Below are 18045 nucleotides of genomic sequence, written 5' to 3' on the forward strand. Positions count from 1 at the left end.
CCGTGACTGTGACTCTTTATGAGTAGCTGGTTGGTTGAAACTAAATCTTGGTCTGGATTTTTACTCTCTGGACCTGAACTATCCACCTCTGTTGCTATAGCAACTAGCACAGTTTCATCCACCTACATAAACCATATACCTGAAGCCGTGCCTCTAGTTGAATTTTCTTGGGGTCTTGGTAGTTATTTTAGTGCTTGAAAAGACATTTACATCTGTTCAGAAGCATCATTTTTTTAAGTTAACTGTTTATAGGATCAGAATAAAATGTGTATCGTTAATTAATACTTTTTTTGTTGTGTAGATGCTGTCTGGGTCGAGTTGTTCAGGCTCCCCTGAAACTTCCACGAAGAGGGTCAAGCGGAGGGCGCCGCAGCCCCCCTGCACAGTCACCCCGGGTACCCCTCATCAGGATGACGGCGTAAATGGTTCGTGCTGATTGGTTGCTCCTCTGTCATGTGATTCTTAGGTTTTACAAAGCAGATCCTTCAGCCTTGTGAATATACGTTTGTATATGGAAGCCAGGAAATCACCGCCAAAGGTTCTACACTCTGACAGACCTTAAATTTCTGCCTAATGCCGTTCTCCCTGAAGGGACAAATTTTAGTGTGCCTCTTCTGCCCCCTAGTGGTCAATATAATTTTTTATAAATTCTGGCCAGGCTTTTAACCCAGGCCCTTTTCTGAGTAAATTTTTCCAGTTGAACCAGCCGATAAAAGGTAATCTCATTTGCTTTTGTTCTGGTCATATTTTTCCGTTATGTTTCGATATTAAGCAAACATAAAAATGTAGTGTGATCTCTGAGGTCTAGCTACAGAGGTATCAGGCTGTTTTTCCACATCTTCTGAAGTGTTATTAGTTTGTCTGCTTTCTCGGTTATATGTATTAACGTAAAACGCACCACAAACCAGACAAGCAAATTATAGGTTGTACCTTATTTTTTGTTAAAGCCATTTCCTATTTTAACGAGCGCGGCAGGAGTATGAGTGCAGCATTTGGTCTTGATCCCCTTTCATTCAGTGCCAGTGCACCTCAGAAGGGCTGCCTGTTACTTCCAGGGCTTCAGCCAATGGAGACGGGCTCCCTCGGATGGTGCGGCGGTTACATAATAATTGCAGTGGATTCAGATTAAAGCTGGCTTTTATTGCTGGCTAATTATTGCAGGGGTGTTTCGGAAGAGGCTGCCAGAATCCCACCAGGCTGCTATCAGCCAGATATGAAGCGGCTGAATGACTCCCTTTGATTTTTCCTCAGTAGTGCACTTTTAAGTTTCGCAGTACACCTTCCTGTCTGCCCTTTTATCTCGTGTTGTGACTGTCTACAACCGTGTTTCCCAAACCGGTCTTCGGGGACTCTCACACCGTCCATGCTTTTGCTCCGAGTGCTGGGAAGGAGCAAAAACGTGGACTGGCTGGTGATCTCTGAGGACTGGGTTTGGAAAGACTGGTCCACCATATCCCGTTTAAGGTCCATCTTGGTAGGTTTGCTTTAATTTGTTGTTGGACTGTATATGCCGGTGGTCTGCACAGTGGTTCATTAGCACTGTTGCTTCACGCTTAAATGGTTATGGGTTCAGATCCCTTCTCTGCTCTTTGTTGGCATGTTCTCCACCTGTTACATAGCTTTCCTCCTGTAATGTGCATGTTTGTGTTCTGTGATGGGTGGGCATCCCATCTTGGGCGTACTCCAGGCTTGTGCCCTGCGCTACCAGGGGTAGACTCCAAACCCCATAGGGACCCTGTAGATTGATGCCCACTGCTTAGGCTTCTGATCAATCTAGGCTTTAATCAGGTTTCCCGGGCCAATGTTGTATTTGCAGACTCGTAAGGAATGACTTTGTTGTAGAGAAATGAAGATGCTTTCCGAATGAAATAGCTGTCGGTCCTGTGTTTCTCCTTCCCAGTCAGTGTGCTTTTTTCAGTATTTTTTTTTCCCTTCTTCCCCTTAAGGATGTTTTCTGGCAATTCCTCTCCTCCAAACCGCAGTCTGAAAGTCAGAGGAAGGGCATGTGCGACCGTCTTGGGCCTCTCCACTCGCTGTACCATCCTCTGCTGCCGTTCTCTCATCTCTCCAAACCCCTCCCCCACTCCCTCCCCCTCCCCATGTGGCTCTTTCCTTGTGTGTCCTTCCTCGTTAAATTCCAGACTGTTCCTGACTGCTGCAAATCACGTTTTAACAGTCTAATCACACAGTCACTGGCGGTAAATGCCATAATTGTTTCTAATCTCATTCTTTTGCATCACACTGTAATGACAAAGTTGGTCATTAAGGTTTAATAACTGTTGCCATGCCACCGATTTTTATTTATTTATTGGGGAGAGAAGGTTTCCCCTTGCATAAAAATCAGAGCACAGTTCGCATTAGATTTTGCTTGTTTTCTTCAACAGTGGTCCAGTAGCACAAATTTTAAAGCAGGAAGCGTAAACAAGTTTAGTCTTGCCAATATGACTTTTGGGTTAAGAAGGGAAGCAAATCAGTTTTCCTGAAACACTGAAGAATGTAGATGAATGTGCTAATCGCTTTTTCCTGCTGTGCATCTGTGCCCAATGAGACATGTAGGAATATGACAGAGGATGAGGCCCGACTCAATCCATCCGATATCCGAGCACAGTGAACGCGACCTTTAATTTGGAGACCTTTCCGGAGCGTTCCGTCACAGAAGTGTCACAGGGCACAGCGCATTCGATTAATACTCTCGCTCACTTTTTCCTTAGAGGAGAAGGGGCCTGCTCATATGGGGGGTGGGGGGTAGGTAAAATCTGGTAGGTGGTTGATTACCGTGAAATGCTCGAATACCTTGGAAGGTGGCTCATAATTTGCCATCATCGCCCCCCTCCCAGTCTTGTGAAATGCTCATAGATTGCATGCTCATGTGTGGTCATACTCCTAAATGTTCATTTCCTATCACGTACTGTAAGGATATTAATCATCAAATCATTGGCTTTTTTTGTTCCTTGTCTTTCCTCATTTCTTGTGCATTTCTCTTTGTCTCAATGTGTTTTACGCTTTTCAGTTAATACTACTGTGTGCTTGCCATAATTTCTCTTTACGACATTTTAAATTTGTTTGGTTTTAATAAAGAATTCAGATCACCCCCAAAGCCTGTCTGATTGTGATCTTTTTCCATTTTCTTCGCTTTTATACTAGATTGGCTGCAGGATTGCATTGTCCTTTTGACTGTCTACCAATACTTTTCCACATCTGGACAAACGCAGATCTTACATGGATGCCCATAGCAAACCCACAAATTTAATTTTTTTTTTTTTTAAGGCATCTGTTAAAGGTAGCTATCAGGTAGCTACAGGGGAAAAAATTAACCAGGGATTCGTAAGTGTAATTGACGATTGTTTTCAGCATTTGACAGTTTAAGGACTACGTCCCTATAAGCATATTCTGAGTAGGAAGGCTGAGAAGTGCCCCCTCATCCTGCTGGATTATGTAGTGGGTTTCTGTTCTTTGGGGAGTGTGTCCCTTTCTCCGATGTGAAAACTCATTCCCTTACTGACTGTGTGGGTGTTTTGGCCTGCGGCGACAAGCCTTGCTAAAGGAGAAGGGTAGCTTGCGGCAGTAGCTGTATGTACTTTCAAACTATCTGAATTGTCCTTAGTCCCCAAAGTCGTATTTTTATATTCACTAATAATTTCGTTGTTTTGCTATATTTCATACCTGAATGTATATTTAAAATGTCACTTTTTTTCCGCACCTGTTCAACGCATAGGAAGAACAATCTCCCAGAGCACGCTGGAGGAGATCCACGAGCTGGAGGAGATACTCTCTCCTCCGATGCTGAGCTCCAGCCCCGTATCTGGCCCCCCCCCTGCCCCGGTGGATTGTGGGAAAGCAGACCTCGCCTCTGATCCTGCTGACTGCAACACGCAGAGCTCCCTGCAGTCTGAGCACACGGGGGAAGATCATTCTAGTGATCTTTCCTCAGATGGCAAGTACGAACTCCTGATAAGGACCCTTGACGTGGGGGCTAGCCATAGCTGAGATGAAAATCCCCATCTTAGTTCCATGTGATGGCAAATGGTGATTGATTATGTTTTTTTTATGTCTTGGGGAATGGATGGCTTTATATCTGTACATTTAAAGAGCTTGATTATCATATTTTGGAAAATCTTTTAACTCTCTTTTGACAGACTGGTTGGGAAGTCTGGGGCCAGCCAGCATTGTACGGAACAAACACTGAATACTGAAGAGACTGATATTCCCCAAATGGGAGGCACAGGTGTCTGGACACTTCAGTATTGCGGAAAGCTAAGCTCAAATACATTTTTAAAAACCTGCATTTATTTCTTTACGTAACATCTCTGACTACAGACACTTTGTTTGAAAGCATCCACATGATTCTGGCTAATTGTTGTTTCTTCATTTGTATCACGTAAATGTTGTTTCCTGGCTCTATTCAGTCATGCACTGTTGTTGGTGTTTAATTTCTGCAGAGACCCAGGCAAATCTGACCGAAGAAAGGGACATTCAGGTTAGCCTCTCTTCTGAGAACGGACTGGTCCCAGATGGGGATGGAGAACAGTGTCCGGCTAGACTGCATAATGATCAACAACCTCGAACCCAGAGCCCTACTCCCCCAAACCCCCCTTCCCAGGATTCAGGGCCGTGTGCTTCGGACCAGCTTAATGGCAGCACCACCTTCTGGGACCAGCTGGAGAAAGCTGACCTAAACGTAGATGCACACAGCATCCATGAAGAAGAGTCCCAGATTGCATTTTCATCTACTACTGAGCCAGCAGCAGCTGAAGCAGCCAAGCTGAAGAAAGACATGGCTACCTCCACGGAGGAGCTCTGCATCTCGGATCACTGGACTGCTCCAGCCACAGTCGAGTGTCTGCGGTCACCTGTCACGAAGGGCGCTCTCATTTATGCGAAGGAAACGACTCCCAAACCCAAACTGCCAGTCAAGTTCCCGCGGGGATACACGCCGAAGGTGGGCCTCACCACCTTCACTGTCGTCCCTCAGAAGACCCTCAAGAAGGTGAGGCTGTTTGAGGTGGAGGTCACGCTTGAGGCTCCCAGTGCAGTAGGGCAGCAGGAATCGGCTACCAGCCCCCCAGAGACTGGAAAACATCAAATGGCGTCGGGACAAATGCAGCTGTCGGAGTCGTGTGCCCCTACACCAAGCCACGATAGTTGTGAAAATGACATGAGTATGATCAATGACGGTGGTGGCCATAGCAACGTAGACTCAACTCAGCCAGACCTTGTTCCCCCTGTAGTTCCTGCAGGAGATGGCAAGGGCTACGAACCTTCACTCACTTTTGATGGAAGCATCAAGGCCGGTCCAGCACTTCAGATCAAAGGCAAGAAAATCCCACCTGCAACAAAGCCCAAGCCAGCCTCGTTCCGCCTGCCGCAACACATACAAACACCTGGGTATCCCGTTACCTCAGTGACCGTGAGTAATGTGAGCACCAGCCCAGACGGGGCTCCAGGGCAACAGGGAAAAGAATTGCCCCGGGAACAGTCTACCGAGATGAATTTCTCTCTTTCGTCTCCACCCTCTCGTCTTCCTGCGGAGCATTGGGAGGAGGAGTGGGCTGGAAGGAGCCCTCGGGGGGTGGGGAGGACTCAAGAAAAACCCTCCCCTGAAATCTCAAAGCGAGCAGGAGCCCTCGCTAAGCCGCCTCCCCCTGGACTGAGTCTGGAGAAGTTGAGGAGTTTTGCGGCTCCCAAACCATACTCTCCCGCCAATCCCTCTCGGTTCGCCTTGGCCGTGTCCTCGGCAGTCAGGAGGTCCCAGTCCCTCACCCAAGGTCCCGGCACATGCGTCGGTTGCTCAAAGCCCAGTTACATACTACCTGTGCAAGATTTTAAAGAACCATCAAGAGGCCTGGTAAGTTATGCCGTGTCTGCAAAATTCTCTCTGGCTCTACAAGAGAAGATGCAAACAAAGGCCAGAAAATCTCATGCACCTGAGTCATAACGGCAGCAAACAACAGCATCACATAAGGTTGGAAAAATATACATCACCATTTGAGAAATGGCTGCAAGTAATATCAGTAAGGTAAATACCTTTAGTTACTTAAAATAAAGAACTGGTCCGCAGCGGATATCCTCAGTGAGGGAGACTGGGAAAATCACCCCTCTTTTTGTATGCTAAATACCCTGTAGACCATTGTTGAATTCTTTGTGATCTGAAACAGATCTTATCTGCATAGTGTTCAATAGTCTTATTTACAGTACCTCCCAAAATCTGTGTGCAGTTAAGTTTCATCAGTTGTCCACAGGAATGACACTAATTTAATATGGGAGTATAATTTTAAGCATTGTTTGAATTTAAGCCTAACCACATAACTGCCTACATATAAACAAAGAATTTATAACTGACAAAACATTACTCTGTCCACGATGCACCACACAAAACGACACCCCTGTTTCTGTTTGTCACATAGATGATGGCACATTAATCTAAAACAGACATTTTTAAGAACAAAACTAAAAACCTTTACCTTTTTGGATTTTTTTTTTCCTTTTCATTTTAAGAGTGAAATTCATCAAATAAAGCATCCATTACAAGATAACTCGGATGCATCCTTATCTGCTCGTCCTGGCCCACGCAAAACGCCTCTGCCACATATTTAAATGATAAAGCATTTTGGTTGGTGGTAAAATACACAAAATCATCTAAAGAATCTAGCGGTTGCTCTCTGTCTGATAAAAGCCGACTGCGTTTCCAGCTGTGGTTTATGGTGACGCTGGGCTGCTGACGGGGAACTTGATACATTCTGATGTTCGTTTTATTTTTTTGAAATCTGAGTCATTTATTTGTGATGATTCGCAGATCTGCCGCAAAGTTTTGGGTTTGACCAAAAAAGAAAAGGTTGCGAAAGCGGATTGTGATCACTGTGCACTCACTCGTTTTATAATTTCACTGAATTTTTGTATTGAGAAACTCGGATCTGTGCAGCCTGTATCTCATGATGGATTTTAATTTCACTTTTGTTCCGCATGGCATTTCTGCTGGCGAAACGCTGCTGACCCAGCAAGCCCCCCTGTGTGGTGTTTATATGCTGTGTGTATGGGGAGTGAACATCCTCGCATATATCGGGGGGGGGGGGGGGGGGCTGTGGCTTGTCCTAGGCAGCACTGAGCACATGGTTTGAGTACACCCTAGTCGGGATGCCAGGTTATCAAAGGACACATGCAACCTGGGCACAGGAAATTCTGGGCTCACCGTAATTTTAATGTTCCAGCCCTCCGTTTATGATTTCGTCCCAAATTTTTTGGGGGCTTGAATAACCGCTGCCTAATAGAATACCTACATGTCTTTGGACTGCTGAAGGAAAGCTACGTGACATGGGGAGAACATGCAGACTCCACACACACACAGTGGAGGCGTGGTTCGAACCTTCAACCCTAGAGGGGGCAACAGTGCTTTGTACAGAGCCGCTACCCTGTCCCAGAATCGGCATGTCTTGTCTGAGCTCCCCTCTGTTTCAGGACCGCACACGCATTTCTACGTCCCTGTTTGTGTGGCCCCTTGTTTTCTGCTGTATAAAGGAAAAGGAGATACGGGACGTGGAGGGAGGAAGAGAGCATGTGCAACGAGAAGCGGTTCCCAGAGGTCAGGGATCGGGGAGAATCTCGCCTGCAGCGGTGACGGACGCCAGCAGACACGGAGAGGCACGTGGACAAGGCCCCGGCTGCGCGGGCGTAGCGGTGAGCGGGCAGGCAGGCGGGCGAGAAGCGTGCGTGGTGCCACAGTGCCTGAGCAGTGATGCACAGCTGAGGAGCGTCCCAGAAAATCGCACGTTAGCTTCCAGATCTAACCGTAATGTTCTGGAATATAAAGTCACCCAGAGTGCATTACCCTCAGCCCTAATCTACACACTGGGGGGGATTATGCAGTTCCATTTATATACTTTAGTGTCCTTACTAATCATAGGGGAATCATGAATAGCAGTGATTTGTTTAGTGGTATTAACTGCTTTATGGGTATATATACCTGCACTCGCCTGGGGTTCTGTTGAGGTTATATAACTATGCAATGCGTTAAAAAAACCCTAGAAATTCCCTTTTTGGAATCTCTTCTGCTTACAGAGCTGTGTTACTGCATTAGATTTAAGGGATGCTTTCCTGTAGCTAGTGACAAGTGTAATTTTAACAATGGGAACAAAAATGAATAAAAAATACACGTACGATATGAATGTTCTGGCTACTTAATTACTTTTGGTTTTATGAAAATAACGAAAAGTTATGCCTGATATCAATTTATTATAATTTTTTTTTTATCTATCCAGGAGTGTGACGGAGACTGACTGGAACTTGTAGAGACGTGACGTGTGGAGCAGCGAATTCAGTGCTGTCACATGACTTCTGAAGACCCGCCTCGAAAAGCTACTGGCCAGGCTGTACAAAAAGAGGAGGAAAGGAGTGTTATTGGAACCCCAGAAATCTGTGGGGTAGCCCTGCTGAAAATACAGCCAATTTAAAAGATATCGTTATATAAAGGTCATATAATCCTAATATTTTCTTTATTCTTGTACCATATTTCACAATGTTTAATATGAGATTTATAAAATTGGTTAATTTTATATTATCTATGATTTGTGTATATATATATACAAACAATATATACATATAAAAGACTGGTTTAAATTATTAGTATTAAAATTAAGCTTAATTTCTGAACTAGAGAATTAAAGATTTATAAATATGGTACTTTTATTACAAATCATTTATACTCATTTTTTATATATTGTATTTTTGTGTGTATATACAGTATATTGTATATGTTAAAAATCAAATCCGTTTAAAATCCACTTTTGTTGTTCAGACACAAAGGTACTATATTACCATACATTACACTGGGTGGAAATTTTCAAATAAACATGTTAGACGCAGCTGAACTATCCAACTGTGTAAAATTAATTTTATTTCCTTTGGTGATTGATCCCATATAATAAAGATGCTTCGGTTATGATTTCAGCTTATGTTTTTAATCTGGCCGTTTAACCTGTACAGGTAGGATGTCGTGCTGAAGTTGGATTGGCTTCTGCCTCCGCTGGCTGACAGGTTTTAGCTAATTGATGTCCCATTCACACCTCAAAAATGAGACCGAGATTTAACTTCTTTCAAGGACCAGGATAGATTGCCTTTGTCTTGTGCCCCCCCCTCCCCCCCATTATGCAAATTTATAATTGTATATATTTAAGGGGCGCTGCAAAGTGCTAATCCGCCTGAATGCCGCTACTGTGCCCCAGCTTGTGACATAGTCAGTCAAGCCGGTGTTAATCATCCAATCATTTCCCTGCTAGCACACACGTGTCTGTGCAATTAGCAAGACATCCATGCGAGGACAGTTTCTGATCTGTAGCCGACTCTAACCTGAGGTAATTCTGACTTGTTCCTGAATTTCCCACAATGCCTGATACATATGACGTATTATACGGCGTAAATATTTTGCAGGGAAATCGGGTGGATTCTGGCCAGATGTTTGAGTACCATGTGGTACGTTTGACATTTTAAAAACTCATTTAATCGCACAGGCATTTAGAACTTTCTGCAAGTCCCAAAATAACAATTATATTTTAATCCAATGTGGAATTTTATCAATGATGCTTATAAATAGGCTGTAGTTGGCAGAAGTCCTCTGCTGCTTCTTAATAACATATGTTCTCCATGCGTTCTTGCAACGACAAGCAAAACTGTGAAAGTGAGCCTCCAGGGCCTGCAATCCAAATGTAGGAGCGTGTGATTATGGGATGCCGAGCTAGAGATTCCACGATTGCCTCTTTAATTCCCGACCCATCGCGGGCGTTTCACTACGCAGACGCTCATAGTGAAGTCATGTTTCTTGCTTTTGGAATCGCTGGGTGTGTTTTTACAACTGAAAGCTGTATAAAAGTGATGAAGAGGGCAGGCTGATATTTTTCTCCAGTGATTCTTAAAAACGGGGGGCATTTCATGTGGGGTCCGTGAGTATGAGGGGGTAATCCAGGTTAGAAGTGCGCAGGGTGCAGTTCGTGCTTCTATGGCTTGTAATTACGTATTTCCATCCATCCATCCATCCAACGTCTAATTGTGTATCCAGGTCAGGGTCACAGGGGGGCCTGGAGACTATCCCAGGCAGCATAGGGCACAGTGCAGGTGTACATCCTGGGCAGGATGCCAGTTCCACTGCTGTCCATTACACACACACACAGACATACTCTACAGGAAATTTATAGACACCGGTTAGCTTAACTACATGTCTTTGGATGTCTATGTTTGTTAAAGTTTCCTGCAAGACAGAGCCTCTTGGTAAAGAAAAGAAAATTTGAACCAGTAACCTTCTGAGAACAGACAGCACAGGCTAAGCCACACACTAAACCTCAAAGGTGATCCCAGGTGTTTCTGCTGACTGCCTCAGTGGGCTGTTCCCAGGTCAGCTGGGCGTGGGTCTGCCCCGGGCCTGCCTGTCAGCGGGCTGTTCCCAGGTCAGCTGGGCGTGGGTCTGCCCCGGGCCTGCCTCTCAGCGGACTGTTCCCAGGTCAGCTGGCCGTGGGTCTGCCCCGGGCCTGCCTGTCAGCGGGCTGTTCCCAGGTCAGCTGGGCGTGGGTCTGCCCAGGGCCTGCCTCTCAGCGGGCTGTTCCTAGGTCAGCTCTCAGTAATTGACCAGCACACATCCTATACAGAAAACGCTGGATTTGTTAAAAACGGAAAACGGGAACAGATGACGGATGGATGAGATGAAGCGCGAACCGCAGATCTTCCCTCAAGGATGTGCACTTCAGGATGTATTAAAACATCAATTTTAATTTGTGACGTCAAGCACCACGTGGGACATGTGACTGGATGAACAGATGGCCTGATCGCATCATTTCCTGTCAGTAATTAGGGCAAGCGTGAAGCAAAATGCTGCATCTTTTTTTCTTTCTTTTTTTTGGGATTAATAAGTAGATGAAGAAATGGAAAGGTCACAGCCACCAGTGCGGGTGCAAATTGTGGGGGTGCCTCACTTAATTCCATGTTTGTGAATCTGAGTCATGGAATATGCTGTCTTTCCGATGCTGCGTAATGTCGTTCTAGGACTTATTCCTTTAGTTTGCATCAGCTGCTCCTCAGTGACAAGCTTAAAGAAGAGCAAAAGCGACACTGGACAGAAGGTGGATGACATAATAATTAAATACAGTGGTACCTCAGCTCTCGAACTCATTGGAACTCGAATTTCTTATAAGTCGAACCAACCAATTTGAAAAATAATTACCTAGAGCTCGATCTGAATCTCAGAAGTCAAACCGTGAACGCCGACCTAAGATAACTTGTACGTGTGGGGAAATGAGTCATGTGGCACGTCTCTCAGCGGAAACAAAGGGTAAAGCTTCAGTCTCAGCCTCGCATTTGCTGTGATAGCATCCTGCATGTTTACACTAACTGAATACATACATTTAGACAGTAAAAATACATTTAGACAATGATAGACAGTAAGGGTCTATCATCAAGGGTATCGGGGAATATGGGGTTTAATTACAGGTAAGGCAGGCAAAATGCAGAAGGACAATACAATGACCGGACTGGGGAAACAAACTGAAACGCGGAAGAAATACAGAGGACTAATGACAACAACCAGAAACAGCTGATCACACGGGGATTCCACACGGGGTTAACGAGGGGGCGTGGCACACGGAAGGAGCGGACGATTGGGGCAGGACACATTGTTTGGATACATTTATTTTCTTACTTTACAAATTACTGTTTTGATAAATGTGCTTATATGTGTTTAGTACAGTATATGCTCTTCTTGTTTTATACAGTTCATTTTCTGTTTAAATTAAAAAAAAAAAACATATTTAGGTATAATTTTTTTGGGGCCGGGAACCAGTTAATTGGTTTTCCATTATTTCTTATGGGGAAAATTCGATCACAACTCTAACTTTTTAGGATTCGATCCGGAGTTCTGAACGGATTAAATTCCAGTTCTGAGGTACCACTGTACAATGAAGAAGTTATCTAAATGGTTACAATGTGTAAGCATTGTATGATATCTATTATAGATTAAGGGGTGGCATAGCGGTGTGGTGGTTAGCGGTGTTGCCTCACACCTCTGGGATCAGCGTTCAAGTCTCCGCCTGGGTTCCATGTGTGTGGAGTGTTCCATGTTCTCCCCATGTCATCATGGGGTTTCCTCCAGGTACTCCAGTTTCCTCTCACAGTCCAAACACATGCTGAGGCTCATTGGAGTTACTACATTGCCCATAGGTGTGCATGTGTGAGTGAATGGTGTGTGAGTGTGCCCTGTGATGGGCTGGCCCCCCATCCTGGGTTGTTACCCGCCTTGTGCCCGTAGCTTCCGTGATAGGCTCCGGACCCCCCACGACCCAGAAGGATAAGTGATTTTGAAAATGGATGGATATTATAGATTACAAAGTGTTACCATGATTGAATTTTTACCCATTGATGTATTTTTTCACATTTCAAAGCCTGGAGCAGTAGCAGGTCGGTTATGATTATGTCTGTAATGGTAAGCAAGCAACCTGATGAGGAACAGCTACAAACGGCAGCATGTGTTGGCATCTTTGTGATGTTCGTACCTGTTGACAGGGAGCAGTTAACCCTGGCTGGTATTAACATGCATAAAACTTCCCCATCAGGTGGTCTTTTGGTGAATGGATTGCACATCATCATCGACTAGCAACCTGCATCTGAAAGAGACACTCACAATCCTTTATATCGGTAAAATGTCACATGATATTTAAGTGCCAAAAAATGTACGAAATGTTCAAAGGTACCAAGTGGCATTTTGCCTGCAGTATTAGCAACAGTAATAGGGAACTATGCTGTAATGTAACATGAAACCCTGTTGGCCGGTCTGTTGTTATTCTGCAGAGCATGAGCTGTTCAGTCATACATCCATATTCTGTAGCCACATTCCCTGTACGGTGAGTCTGCAACCTAGCCTGAGATACACGAGGCATGAGGAAGGGGATACCCTGGAAGGGGGCCAGTCCAGCCCACGACACACACACGCTATATATAATCAATTCATATTTTTTAAAAAACTGCATGTTTACAGAATGAGGTAATGAGACTGTGACTCAGTGAGTAAGAGAGACTGCGGGTCAGAGTTTTAGGTCTCTGTGCATATGTGCTTTAAGGTACTAGATTGAATCCCATCCTCAGCTTAAACCCCCCCCCCCCCAAAAAAAAAAAATTTCTGGCAGTGCTGGATAAATGGCTGACACTGCCTCCAGATTCATTCTCATTTGTATGTGAAGTGATTCACTGTCATTGTTGATGCACCACAACAGTGTACAGCTATTATGCAGCAGTACCTTACTCAAGGTACCTCGCTGATCAGGGATTCAAACCAGCAACCATTCAAGCACAAGTGCACTTCCCTAACCATTAGGCCACTACTGCCCCATATGTATGTAGGTTACAAAGGTGAGCATAAAAAGAAACGTTCCTGTGTACTTCTGCAAATGGCAAATAAAGAATCATTCTGTTTCCTTCAGATTTAACAGACTGCATGTTTTTAGACTGCGGGAGGGAGTTGGGGGTGTAGCTGAAGCTAATGCAGGTGTGAGGTCCTGGGTCTCCCACATCTCCTATGGGGCCTGTTATTGTGGGAGCATTACAGGGCTCTGTGTTTTAGGACTGTGTACATAATCAGACAGATGTTGGTTCAAACCCCATCGTTTGTACCTCATTCAACCAAGGCGTTTAACCCCTGCTGCTCCCGGGACGGTCTGAACAGAACACAGAGAGAACATAACTCCCCTCCCAAAAAACCCCCACAAACCTGGTACTTACTTACAGTACTTACCACTGCACCCGGGTGGGTCCGTGAATCTAGCTGTGGAGGAGGTTGGTAAAGCGAGGCTCAAATGATGGAATTTGTGCTTTTGTCCAAAGTGACGCACAATTGAGGAAGCATGACCAGAGAGTCCCTGGAACATTGGGGCCTTGCTCAGGTGCCCAACAGTGAAATCTCACAGGCGACCCTGGGATTTGAACCTGCAGCCGTCCCATCACAGGCACAGCATCCTAACCTGCACACTTTCATAAAGAGAAAAAGAAAACAAAGTTTGGCAATTTGACCAGGAAATACTTCTCTGTGCTGCCCCCTCTACTAAGCCATGTGCTCCTTTTACTTTTAGACTCTGTGGTTTCCATGGGGACATGCTTGTGATGTCACAATAGTGGTCAGGGCCTGGGAACACGGGCAGACGGGCTGTTCATTTCAGATGTACCGGACGGAGCGAATGATCGAGGTGTCGTGGGACGTGCTCTGTGCCTCTAAGGCTCAATTATGTTTCCACATGACATTCTAAGAATAACCATTTCTGGAGCGTCCGTAAGTAGACAGCTGCTCGAATGGGCACGTCTGAAAATAGACCTCAAGTTACATGCTCTGTGAATCAGTCATCAATTCAGTGATTAATGCTATTTATGATAACCTTGAATAATCACATTTCTGCTTCTGCTGTTGACTCAGCCGGAGGTTCAAGTTTTTGGGGAATATCAATGAAACAGGGTCTGTTTCAATCCTCAATTGTCTGTTTTGTTAGTGTTTCACACGTAAGTTTTGTGATAAAGCCGTGTCTGAAAGTAGCTAGTCTTGTTTGTTATTTTTCTTCTGACATCTGTACGAATCATGCACCTTCTTTTCCTGTTGAAACCAAGTGTGACCCAAAAAAAGCCGTTAGCTGACATGGTTGCTCAGCCAGGTTTCGGTGGTCCTTTTCAAGCGTTCACTTGAAACACACACACATTTTTTTTCACGCACAGAGAACCAAAGGAGTTCACCGTGAACAGGAAGTCGCAACGTGAGCAGTGCCAGACAAGGCCATCTACTGCACCGATTCCCCCTGAAAAAGCAAATATCAGCCAGAGAATTCTGACGAGAAAATTCCAATTCCTTTTCAATTGAAATGCCTAATAAACATGGGTAACCATTTTTGAAAGCTATTTTCTTTGATACACTGTCGAGTGTTCTTCAAGATAAAGGTTTAGCTGTACATGATCAACACAGTAGAGATAACATTCCAAAGAACGTTCCAGAAAGCCTGAGTCAGAAGAGGATGGGACTTGATGATAAAGGTTGCCCTTTTCGTCACCCATAAGGGATCTTCGGTGAAGCCTTTTCTTTTAAATGCACCGCTATCTCATACTTGTAGTGTTGTGGGTTTGAATCCCATCCCGTGTCTGTGGTTGTCCGCGTATTCGTGTGAGTTTCTTCTGGATCCCCCGGTTTCCTCCACAGTCCAGAGATAAGCTCAGGTGAATCGGTGTCTCTGAATCATGCAGAGTGTCTTTCCCATCAGGATGTGCACATTCCCAGCCAGGCTCTGATAATCCTGGCTTCAGATTCACCATGACCCTGTACTGTGTAATCTGCTTTGGGAAATAGACAGATGGATGTTTCTGCTTTTAAATTAAAATATTTTATAGAATATATAAATATTTGTCTACGGACCTGTTATCAGCCATGAAAATGTAGTTAGTTGAGTATAAAAGACTTGGGTAACAGACTCTTTACCCACATTAAGCACAGCCCATAGGGGTGCCATGTTTTCACTGTATCCGTTTCAGGAACTGAGGTTTTATGCTGACCTTTCAGATCATCTAAGCCCATCCTGAGCCTCAAGCCCAGGTCCAGTGCAGGTCCAAAGGCTCAGCAATATCCGAGGCACACCCTATGGGTACAACCAGGTCACGAGCACAGCCGTGTCCAATAAGAGAGGATCACCGGGACACAGATGCCTCGGCCCGCTTCCAGGGCCCGTCACAGAACCAGGACATGATCAGCTTGACCCAAGAAGACCATAGATGCAAATTGGACAAACTGAAACGATGGCAAGACTGTGAGAGTAGGGGAGGCACCGTGACTTTAACGTGACGGGCTTCTCTGCCGAAGCACGGCGGAGTGATCGGTTTAAAAATAACTTTATTGTGGTGGATCATGTTTTGGTAGGAGGGATAGCTCCCCCCCCCCCCGCCCCCCCAGAGCAGCCTGGCCGGGCAGCGCAGCGTGAAGTGAACACAGAGCTGTTCTCTCGAAAGCCCCCAAACCTCCATCCTCCTCGCGGCTGCCCCCACCCCGCACCTGCTCCTCGCAAACGGCCCAGATGACGCCCGGCGCTTGAGTCAGTCACCGCTGGCGCCATGAGCGACGCCCTGGAGGAGCTGCACGCCGGGGGAGGCACCATTTTCCCCCGGCCACTCGGGAAGAACAGTGCCACCGCCTTTTCTGGCCCTTCTTTCATCCCACTGGAAGTCCGTCTGCTGCCACCTGGCAAGGGACATAGGTATGCCCCGTCCCGAACTTAGGAGGTCTAACAGCACAGCCACATAGCTTATTGCATGCAAATGAGATTAGCGTGTTTCTGTTAGCATCCGCTAACAACCCATATAACGCCACATCCACAAATCTCTGTCTTCATGCTCGTTCCGCACCCCCGTTAAGTCATTATTCTGTACCGCGTGCGGGTGGTGGCAGCTTCCGGCGTTTTCCGTACGGGACGCTGAGCATGCTTCGCGTTCCAAATGTCAGCGTATGAGGAGGAGGAGGAGGAGAGAAGAATTTGGGGTGCCTGTTGCTTTGCTAGCACTAGCGGGTAGCTCAGCGATCGCTGCGTTTATGGAATCCGGATCCAGGCTGTTTCAATTCATCTGATATCAGAGGGGGTGTTTATTTAACTCCTGATGTTCACTCATACTGAATTTAGGCTGAAAAAATACCAGACTCCTTGTGTCTTTAGAGTAAATGAAAATTAAACCGTCTTGACAACCCTCTGGTAATATGGGAACACTCAATCCAGACAAACCAATCCAGGTATAGTTTCCCGGGAATGGTCTAGTCGAGAGTTTGGTATGTCTTTAAACGCGTCTGGTCGAGGGTGACAGTCACCCAGTCAGCTGTTGTGTACAAGCCCAGGACTGTTGGCCGCTCTCTGTTTACCGAGTGCCCCGCCAGGCCAGCAGAGGTGGGAAATGCTAGTCATGTGTGTCCATCTTTATTTATCGTGCTATCAGGTGTCTGTCTGTCTGTCTGTCTGTCTGTTTGTCTGTCTGTCTGTCTGTGTCCCTCCATGCGGCCACGTGTTCGACCGGCTGATGATAAACAACTCTGTAAGGCTCCATGTTCACTTGGTCTAGGACCTCTCCTGGTCTTCCTCAAAATGGGGGAAAAGGTCACGTCCATGATGATGGAGAACAGATCTAAGTCCAGGGGTTTTCACTGAGTTTACATTATTAGGGAAACTCGCCTTCAAAGCTCTTTTTCTCCCTAAAATAGAGAAACTTAGTAAGCCTATTTTATACTGTACCATCCATGCATCTCATGACAATCAACCTTTCACCAATTAACTGCCAGTTAACAATTAACATGTACAGGTAAGTAACAGGCCCCCAGACTTTGCCCTGCCCCAACACACCCCCACCCTCCTTCAGTCGTCGCATTGCAGCGTTATAGGCACCAAAGAGGTATATAATTTGCAGCCTTACAGAACTTTCTAGCACTTTCCAGTAGTATGGCCAAAACTCGCTGCAGGGAAGTCAGATCTGTGTGAAGCCTGGCGAGGCCTTGATTGTTTGCAAGCAGCACCACCAGAAACGCTCGGCGCAGCTTGTGTGCGAAATGCGACGAGGAGGGAGACTCCTGCAGCCATGAGAGCAGCCCCCCTGTCGCCCCCGCTGTCGGCGCAATATCACAGAGGCATGTCTCCAAAGAACATTCAAAAAAAGAGGCTAGCTTGTGGCTTGGCTGGTTAATGTCCTGTCTACACTGTTTCTGCTATCACTAAGCTTGTCACCCCTCTTCTCTGGCGGCAGGAAAAGTAAGGAGGGGGAGGAGATCTTGGCTGCCTCAATCCCAAATCCCTTTCCAGACCTCCTCTCCACCGCAGTCTCATCTCTAGTCTCAGGTTGCTTACTGCCATGGACCAAAAACTGCACAACTCAGGTAAGAAGTCATCTTATTCAAAGCTCATGGGAGTTTTACTTACACAAAAATGTTCTGAAGGCAGAAAAAAAAATTATTGGTTGAGAGAGATAATCAATCACATTGTAGCGGGCCCAAGCAACTAGAGGATGTGGGACCAACCAATC

At 45.7% G+C, this 18045-nt stretch overlaps 2 protein-coding genes and 1 long non-coding RNA gene across 6 annotated transcripts in view; all 3 read left to right on the forward strand.

Moving 5' to 3' along the window:
* The window catches only part of cobll1b (cordon-bleu WH2 repeat protein-like 1b), a 35749-nt gene extending 26814 nt beyond the window's left edge, over window positions 1-8935 (forward strand). For 3 of the 4 annotated variants that reach the window (XM_023831296.2, XM_023831548.2, XM_023831465.2), the window contains exons 8-13: window positions 302-425; window positions 3716-3938; window positions 4137-4225; window positions 4440-5845; window positions 7513-7671; window positions 8253-8935. In XM_023831296.2, coding sequence (XP_023687064.2) covers window positions 302-425; window positions 3716-3938; window positions 4137-4225; window positions 4440-5845; window positions 7513-7671; window positions 8253-8270 — 2019 coding nt within the window. In that variant the 3' untranslated portion in view covers window positions 8271-8935. The remainder of the gene's footprint in view (window positions 1-301; window positions 426-3715; window positions 3939-4136; window positions 4226-4439; window positions 5846-7512; window positions 7672-8252) is intronic. The other variant, XM_023831383.2, reaches the window with a different exon arrangement.
* On the forward strand, window positions 432-3097 carry LOC111854046 (uncharacterized). The gene is made up of 2 exons (XR_002840598.2): window positions 432-1474; window positions 1947-3097. It is a non-coding gene; the product is annotated as an uncharacterized lncRNA (long non-coding RNA).
* Window positions 8936-15945: 7010 nt separating the features above from the next.
* grb14 (growth factor receptor-bound protein 14) overlaps window positions 15946-18045 on the forward strand; it is a 35461-nt gene continuing 33361 nt past the window's right edge. The window contains exons 1-2 of the mRNA XM_023791344.2: window positions 15946-16244; window positions 17770-17899. Of these exons, the coding sequence (XP_023647112.1) occupies window positions 16102-16244; window positions 17770-17899 (273 nt within the window). The 5' untranslated portion in view covers window positions 15946-16101. The remainder of the gene's footprint in view (window positions 16245-17769; window positions 17900-18045) is intronic.

The sequence above is a fragment of the Paramormyrops kingsleyae genome, chromosome 1 (assembly GCF_048594095.1).
Source record: "Paramormyrops kingsleyae isolate MSU_618 chromosome 1, PKINGS_0.4, whole genome shotgun sequence".
Lineage (NCBI taxonomy): Eukaryota > Metazoa > Chordata > Actinopteri > Osteoglossiformes > Mormyridae > Paramormyrops > Paramormyrops kingsleyae.